Below are 8,621 nucleotides of genomic sequence, written 5' to 3'. Positions count from 1 at the left end.
CACAGAACACTCATCCTTTCCAAGTTGGAATATGGCTACGAGGTATACTCCTCCGCCAAGGAGGCTCAACTACGCGTGTTGGACTCAGTACATCACGCCGGGGTCTGCTTGGCTACTGGTGGATTCCGGTCTTTACCGATACCTAGCCTCCTCGTGGATGCTGGCGTCCTGCCTCTGGATTTGAGACACCAGTCCTCTCTATTCCGTTGCTGGTTCCGCGTCCAACGCCTTCCAGAATCAGTTCCTTGTGTGTCAATTTTGCGGGATTCCCGTTCGCCTGCATATGATGAGTGATCTAGTCTCCCTAAATCTTTTGGGTTTCGGGTAGCGTCTGCCATGATACTGTTGTCTTTCCCTCCCATTCCTATCTGCCCTTATCGAGTACCTAGGGTTGGATACTGGCAGTTGCCCGGTGTATCCGTGTGTTCTCCCACTATAGATAGTAAGAGGGATTTACCGCCATATGCGTCCCGAGCCTTAATTTTTTTTTTTGAGCATTTCACTGAACACTCGGACTCCATCCCTGTCTTTACTGATGGCTCTAAATTGGATGCTGGAGTTGGCTTTGGTGTTGTGTTCCCCTCCTTCTGTCGGGGAGGTAGTCTTTCTTCTGTTGCTTCTGTATTTACTGCAGAGCTGTCTGCAATAGTCCTCTCTTTACAGGTTATTTTTACCCTTCCTGTGGACTCTTTTATGATTTTTAGTGATTCTCGTAGCGCTCTTTCTGCGCTGGGCTCCTTTACTCCCTCTGTTAATCCTCTAGTTTTATCTGCTCTCGAGTGGATGTATTTGCTCAGCAACAGGGGATATCGCGTTGGGTTTTGTTGGGTTCCAGGACACGTTGGCGTACACGGGAACGAACGAGCTGATGGACTTGCAAGGGAGGCAGCAGCTAGAGCTGCCCCTCCTAGTGCTGTCCCATGTTTCCAGAGATTTGTGGGCAATTCTTGCCAGTTGGCAGGAGAGGTGGAATGCTCGGGGTGGGACTTCTAAAATGGGAGAGATTACCAGGACTGTGTCAAGTCCTTGGTCATACGAAAGTGTCCGTGACCGTCGCTTGCAGACAGCCTTGACCCGTATTCGGACGGGTCATACGCGTCTAACACATGGTTACCTCATGTCCCGGGGAGTGCAGCCTTATTGTGCTGAGTGCTTGGTTCCCCTGACCGTGCGGCACTGGCTGGTCCAGTGCCCCAGTTTGAGGGACCTGCGAGTGCGATACCTGTCGCAGTGTCGGGGAGAAGACGGATCATTCCGTCTCTCGCTGATGCTGGGAGGGAGATGCCTTTCCCCGGGACATGAGGTACTTTTCTTTATGGAGAAGGCTGGCCTTCTCCATGAGTTATGACCGTTTTCTGTGTGATTTGTTTCGTCTCGTTTTGTTTGGCTTTGCTCTTAGTTTACTTTTTTAGGTTCCTCTTTTAGCCCTTTTAGTTTAGTTTTTTTTTCCTTTTCTAGTTTTTAACTCATTGAATGCGGTGCCATATGACCCTGGCTGTTGCGGCGCCTAATTTAAATCAATCAATCAATCAATCGCTCCTCTGCCCAGCCCGCTGCTCTGGTGTCCTCTACGGTTTCCGCCCGGCTCTTTGAAGCTACTGTTATTACGTCCCATAATAGATTTTCCCTTTTGTCCTGTGATTCTGTCGGGTCACCTCCAGGTTCTGATGGGGCTTCTCCGGCCTCGTCCCAGGTGATGCATTTCGAGGTACATGCACCTCACATTGCTTCGCCGAGGTCCGCCAGAGGTATGAAGAAGCGACATCACGGTTCTACAGATTCAGTTGAATCTGTGCCGCCAACTAAGATTATTGTAGGTATACATGATTCTGGGGTCTCTCAGGAAAGGCCTATGGAGGAAGATGCGGAGGCTCATATTGAGCATGCCGCGACCCCCTCTGTTCCAGTTCATGTTGCTTCAAGTGGTTTTCCTGATCGGGATATGGAAACTGAGGAATCCCTTGGAGACAGTGTTGGGAATCCTCCCCGCGAGCATGTAGCTTCGGGGAGTGGTGTGCGGTCTGGCTCTAGTAGTGCGGCGTCCGGAGGGGGCGCAGGTTCCTTTGTTGGGAGAAAGCTCGAGGTCCCTCGACCCAGCTCCTCTCGGGTCCCAGTCTCCTCTTCTCGTCGTATTACCGTACCGAATCAGGTGGGTAAAAGGCAGTCTCTTTCAGGGGCACGCCTGGAGCGCACTCGAAAATAGGCATCTTCCGACTCCTCCAGTGGAATTGTAGAGGCCTACGGGCCTCGTGGGAGGAACTCCGAGCATTGATATCTCGGTTTTCTCCTGCTTGCCGTTGTTTACAGGAGACAATGCTCGGAGACTACACTCACTCTAGTCCTCCTGGGTATCGTGCCGTTTACAGTACCCCTAATCCTGGACAGGGCCACCATGGTGGCACCGCCATATTCGTTCGCTGTGATATCCCTTCTGTCCCATTACAGCTTCACTCAACGTTGCAGTCTGTTGCTGTTAAAGTTTATTTGGGCAAATTTTATACATTATGTAGCCTTTATCTCCCTCCCGGTGTTCCCGTTGACAGACACGATCTTGACGACCTGGTGCAGGAACCTTCCTCGCCTTTACTTTTATTAGGAGATTTTAACGGTCGCCATCCGTTGTGGAATGATGGTGCTACCAACCCACGCGGACTTTTAGTTGATTCTTTTATTGATGATCAGTGATTAGAAATTTTAAACTCTGGGGAGGTGACACATTTTCATTGCCAGACTGGTACTTTTACTTCTATAGATCTTTCACTTTGCGCTTCTAATTCTCTTCCTGATTTTCGTTGGCAGGTCTTATCGGACTTGTATGGCAGTGACCACTTTCCAATTTTATTGGAACGCATTGATTCCGTACCACAGTCACGCCTTTCTCGCTGGCGTCTAGATAAAGCAGGCTGGCAGCGATTTACGGAACTTAGCTCCTCTCTTCGTCCGTTGGCTGACTTTGGAACTTCTGACGAGGCTGCATCTTATTTCACTGATGCCCTACATTCTGCAGCCCTTCAATCCATCCCCAGGACGTCTGGCCGGTTCCCTAAACGTCCTGTTCGCTGGTGGAACGCTGCTTGCATTACTGCTGTGCAAGAGAAGCGTGTTGCATTCTCTCGACTTCGTCGTCACCGTGGGGACCCCCAGTGTTTGGATGCTTTTCGGCAAGCGCATTTCCCATTCCCGTTTTCTCTCTCCGAGTTGAAGACGGCTTTATCTCAGTGTCATGATTCCTCGCCAGGTCCAGACGACATCCCTTATGCTTTCTTACGCCACATGTCTGACTGTGGTTTTACATTTTTATTGGATCTTTAAAATTTCATTTGGCGTACCGATGATTTTCCATCTCTGTGGAGTGTGGCTGTAATTCTTCCCATTCTGAAGCCTGGGAAAGATCATTTCCAAGCAACTAACTATCGTCCTATTTCTTTAACATCCTGCATTTGTAAATTGATGGAGAAGATGGTGAATGTCAGGCTTATGTGAACATAAGAACATAAGAACGCAGGAGTCTACAAGAGGCCGGTAGGCCTGTACGAGGCAGCTCCTTTGACCTTAAGCTCCCGTGTATCTAACCCCACCTAATATCGCTGTCCATGAATTTATCTAATCTATTTTTGAATGTGACAATTGTATTGGCACTCACCACATGACTGCTAAGCCTATTCCACTCATCCACCACCCTGTTGGTAAACCAATTTTTGCCTATGTCCCTGTTGAATCTGAATTTCTCCAGTTTAAACCCATTACTTCGTGTCCTACCCGGTTCTCTTACCAACAAAACCTTATGAATGTCTCCCTTTTTAAAGCCCTTCATCCATTTATAAACCTCGATCATGTCTCCACGCACCCTTCGCCTTTCTAGAGAATGCAAGTTTAACTGTTTGAGTCTTTCTTCGTATGGCAAGTTTCTCAACCCCTGAATCATCTTAGTCATCCTCCTCTGCACCGATTCTAACATTTTGATATCCATTCTATAGTAAGGTGACCAAAACTGAACCGCATAGTCAAGATGAGGTCTAACTAATGCTAAATATAGTTTGAGGAAGACTTCGGGGCTTCTGTTGCTTACGCACCTTGAAATAAATCCTAGTACCCTATTAGCTCGATTTCTAGCTTGAATGCATTGTGCCCTTGGACGGAGATCAGAGCACACTAAGACCCCTAAATCCCTCTCGCACCCAGACCTGCTTATGAGGGTCTCATTTTAGCAATAGTCATGTGAGGGGTTGTTCCTACCTACACTCAGAATACTGCACTTCCCTACATTGAACTCCATCTGCCATTTATCCGCCCAGTCATACAATCTGTTGAGTTCACCTTGGAGAATACTAGCATCCCGATCCGACTCAATTACTCTACCGATCTTGGCATCATCTGCAAATTTACTAACATCACTACTAATTCCTGTATCTAAGTCATTGATATAAATAATAAACAAAAGTGGACCTAATACCGAACCTTGTGGGACCCCACTCGTAACACATCCCCAGTCAGATCTTTTACCATTAATTTGCACTCTTTGCTTCCTATTGCTAAGCCACGCCTTGACCCAGTTCAAAACTTTACCCTCTACTCCGTGAACCTGTAATTTAAGCAACAGTCGTTGGTGAGGAACTTTGTTAAACGCTTTACTAAAATCAAGATAGATTACATCATAATTTTCATCTCTGTCAACCGCCTCAAATACTTTATTGTAGAAGGACAAGAGATTGGTGAGGCATGACCTACCTTTTGTGAACCCATGCTGCGAGTCGTGAATTAAGCTATGTTTCTCTAAATGCTCCCGAATGTTCCTGGCTATTATGGACTCCAGCATCTTGCCTATAACCGATGTTAAGCTAATTGGGCGATAGTTTGAAGCAACTGACCTGGCCCTCCTTTTTAAAAATCGGCGTCACATTAGCTACTTTCCATAGGCTCGGCACATAGCCAGTATTTACCGACATCTTAAAGATGTCGGTTAGTGGGTCACTGAGTACATCACCTAATTCCTTTAATACCCTCGGAAATATCCCGTCAGGACCTGGCGACTTGTTCTTCTTAAGCTTATCTATCTCATCCTGAAGTACTTGCCTGGTAATGATTATATCCCTCAATTTGTCGCCATCCCCGCCCTCGTACACCTGAACTCTTTCCGGTATAGTCGTTCGATCCTCCTGTGTGAATACTGAAAGGAAGTAGTCGTTCAACAATGTGCTCATATTTTCGTAATTTCCTACTAGCTCCCCTGTGTTTGTTTTCAGCGGTCCAATTTTCTCCCGTGTTTTTGTTCTATACATCTGAAAGAAGCCCTTAGTATTACTTTTCGCCGTTTTTGCTACTTTGATCTTATAGTTCCTTTTTGCTATCCTGGTGTTTTTCTTAACTAATCTAGATAGTTCGACGTACCGGCCCCTGAGATGTGTTTCACCATTCTTTATTTTCTGATAAATTCCCTTCTTTAACCCTATCTCGTGTTTTAGTCCACGAGTCATCCACTTAGGATCATTGTTTTCTTTTCTAAGTGTTCGCTGTGGTATATGCTGTCCTTGCCCCTCTACTATTACTCTAACTAAGTTATTGTAAGACATTTCTACCTGGTTCTCCTGGCTCTCCAATCCGCAGTTCTGGCCCTCATGAATCCCTAAATTATCCCAGTTTACCCCTTCAAGATGTCTTCGAAGCCCCTCGTAATTTGCTCTTCTGAAATCTGGCACTAACACTGGGTTTGGTTCGCGGGTTACCGCCCAGTCTAAGCTAAAACGAACCGTTCTGTGGTCACTATTTCCTAACTCTCCGCCCACCTCCAACTCACGTAGCAAGTTCCCATTATTGGTTAGGACTAAGTCTACTATGTTATCTCCTCTGGTAGGGTCAGTAACTACCTGCTTAAGGAAATTATCTTGTATAACTTCAAGAAAGTCCTCGGCTTCCAGGTCACCCACTAGGTCTTTCCAGTCTATATTCCTATAATTAAAGTCCCCCATTACGCACATTTCTACTCATACTCGCCCTGCCAATCTCCTGTAGTAATATACTCGTGTCCTGCCTGTTGAGGTTGAGTGGCCTGTACACAACTCCTAGAGTTAGCTTTTCTTTCCCTTTGTAAAAGTCCACCCAAACTGATTCTGAATCCATGTTAGTTTTGACTGAATTGTTAACTAAACATTTAAGTGAGTCTTTAACATATAGCGCAACTCCACCTCCTTTTCTGCCCCTTCTGTCTTTGTGAAACATCTGATAACCCGTTATTTCAAATTCTGATCCAAAATTTCTATTAGCAGTGTCTATCCATGTCTCAGTGATCGCTATTATGTCAAAATTTTCTGAACAAGCTTCACCCCTTTCTTGTTTCTGAGGCTCCTGTTGTTAGTATAGAAGATTCTTAGCCCGTCCTCTGATACTCCCCTAGAATTACTTCTAAGCTGCCTGGTTATGTTATGAGCTAGATGTCCTCTCCCATTACTCGTCCCATTGCTCACATTACTCCTCCCCCCCTCGCCTATACTGAAAAATCCCTCAGGGTACCAAGTGCTCGCTCAAGGGAGTCTGAGAGAGCCTCAACACCCTTGAACGTCAAGTGTATCCCGTCACGGGCGTAGAGGGCGTCGTTGCCTTCTAAGATATGATTTAATACAGAGAAATGCCATGCAGGGTAGAGGGTCGAGCACTTGCGATATGAACATTTTGAGGCAGCGCTTAAACTAACTGTCAGCAAACTATCATTAACTTACAAGAACTAACGAAATTAATAAAGTTTTTTTCCACACACACAACTCCATAACAAAGACTATAAATAGAAAATTCTATGACGACTTGCATCAAACTAACATACGTGTACTACAAACACTTCTCTTTTGCTAACCTAAGTTACGTTACGAAGTCTATATCAATCGTAAATCATAAATAGCATTTTACGTATCTAAATAATCCTAGACTACTTGAATAACAAGCCGAGAATTAGACAGAAAACTGTTGGTCTCATATAGTGATTACTAGAGTGGCCAAAAGAGAGGTCAATTTCGGAGGGATAAGTTAAATAGTGAGTTAAATAGGTGATTTAGAATTGGTGTTGGCAGTGGTGGTCATGTCCTATCTCACTGTGTCTTATGATTAGGTTAAGTGGTAGCAGTAGTAATGGTTGTCCGATCCCAAGAACTGACAAGAGATAAGTTAAACAGGTGAGTTAGCATTGGTGTTGGCAGTGGTGGCAATGGCCCATAACATGCAGGGTAGTCAAGGCGTCATGCAGTGGTCAGTTGGCGGGGACACTGGTGGTGCGCTTGGCCGGCCGAGACTCACTCCTGACGATGAGGGTGATAACGTCGTACGAACTCCTTCCCGATGGCAGCCCGGCCTCGCACTGATAATCCCCGCTGTCCTTCACCTGGATCAGTGGCAGCCTGCAAGGAGATGTTTTGTAGCCTTAGTTGAAAGGGATATCCAGCATACCAATACCACGTGAGAAACACTCCACTATCCACCACACAGGCAGAGAAAGACCTGGGAGTGTATGATACCAGGCTATCAGTGAAGGGATATCCAGCACACCAATACAACATGGGAAACACTCTACTATCCACCACACAGACAGAGAAAGACCTGGAAGTGTATGTTACCAGGCTATCAGTGAAGGGATATCCAGCACACCAATAACACATGGGAAACACTCCACTATCCACCACACAGACAGAGAAAGCCCTGGGAGTGTTTGATACCAGGCTATCAGTGAAGGGATACCCAGCATACCAGTACCACATGGGAAACACTCCACTATCCACCACAGAGGCAGAGAAAGACCTGGGAGTGTATGTGACCAGGCTATATGTGAAGGGATATCCAGCACACCACTACCACATGGGAAACACTCCACTATCCACCACAGAGGCAGAAAAAGACCTGGGAGTCTATGATACCAGGCTACCAGTGAAGGGGAAATCCGTGCCAGTCGCGGCTGACGGGTTAAGAAAATGTGAGAAATCAAAGGGAGAGAAAGAATAAAAACTCAAAGTATAGAAAAATGAACCCTAAAAACGCTAGAAACAAACAGAAAAGTGAAAGTACGTTGATAGGTCACGGCGCCTACCTAAGTGTGTTCTCTCTGGCCAGGGCGTTGGGCGGGAGGCGGCCATTGATGCGGCTCCACCTGACGTCGCTGGGGTTGATGCCTGAGGTTTCGCAGCGCAGTACAGCCGTCTGGCCCACGTACAGCGTCATCTCGGGGTCGATGGCGGTCAACTCCGGCCCCTCTGAAAGACAGTGATGACGATGATGAGGTTTGAGGATACGAGTAGAAAGATGCTGTGGTTAGGGGAGTGAAGAGAAGATAAATATATAAAATGTGTTAACGACTTTTAAGCGTTATTTTTTAACGTGGATTGTGTTTAGTGTTATATTTAATGTTTAAGGCGCGAACTGCTATCTCACGTCAGGTTAGTTGAGTGATGTGTGGCCGAGCGGTAGTCGTTATAAGTTCACTTTAGTTCACTTTAGTTCTCTCTCTCGCAGGGTAAGTACAAATACAAAATGTATTTTAACTATATTAACAGTTGTACACAAAAGTTTACAGTTTCCGTGAGAGAGTCGCACGAAATGAGAGACAGCCACACCGCCACAGGGCGCGGAGCAGCGGAGCACCGCTC

General features: G+C 46.2%; 1 protein-coding gene across 1 annotated transcript; it reads right to left on the bottom strand.

Annotated features, from left to right (window-relative positions):
• Positions 1 to 7,069: 7,069 nt before the first annotated feature.
• On the bottom strand, positions 7,070 to 8,223 carry LOC126993187 (cell adhesion molecule 4-like). Its single transcript, XM_050852049.1, has 2 exons — positions 8,066 to 8,223; positions 7,070 to 7,382 (listed from the first exon to the last, which is right to left on the bottom strand). The coding sequence occupies exons 1-2, from the start codon at positions 8,194 to 8,196 to the stop codon at positions 7,235 to 7,237; spliced, it is 279 nt and encodes a 92-aa protein (XP_050708006.1). The 5' UTR covers positions 8,197 to 8,223; the 3' UTR covers positions 7,070 to 7,234.
• Positions 8,224 to 8,621: the final 398 nt, after the last annotated feature.

Source organism: Eriocheir sinensis, unplaced genomic scaffold (assembly GCF_024679095.1).
Source record: "Eriocheir sinensis breed Jianghai 21 unplaced genomic scaffold, ASM2467909v1 Scaffold578, whole genome shotgun sequence".
Lineage (NCBI taxonomy): Eukaryota > Metazoa > Arthropoda > Malacostraca > Decapoda > Varunidae > Eriocheir > Eriocheir sinensis.
This window is presented reverse-complemented; position numbering and strand designations above follow the sequence as displayed.

What these genes read in the sequence shown, in the direction of transcription:
- LOC126993187 (XM_050852049.1), bottom strand. Translation starts at nt 8,196, where the DNA reads ATGACGCTGTACGTGGGCCAGACGGCTGTACTGCGCTGCGAAACCTCA. An exon ending in GCCAGAGAGAACACACTTAG is followed by an intron (nt 7,383 to 8,065) that starts GTAGGCGCCGTG and finishes ATCTCCTTGCAG; the next exon opens with GCTGCCACTGATCCAGGTGA.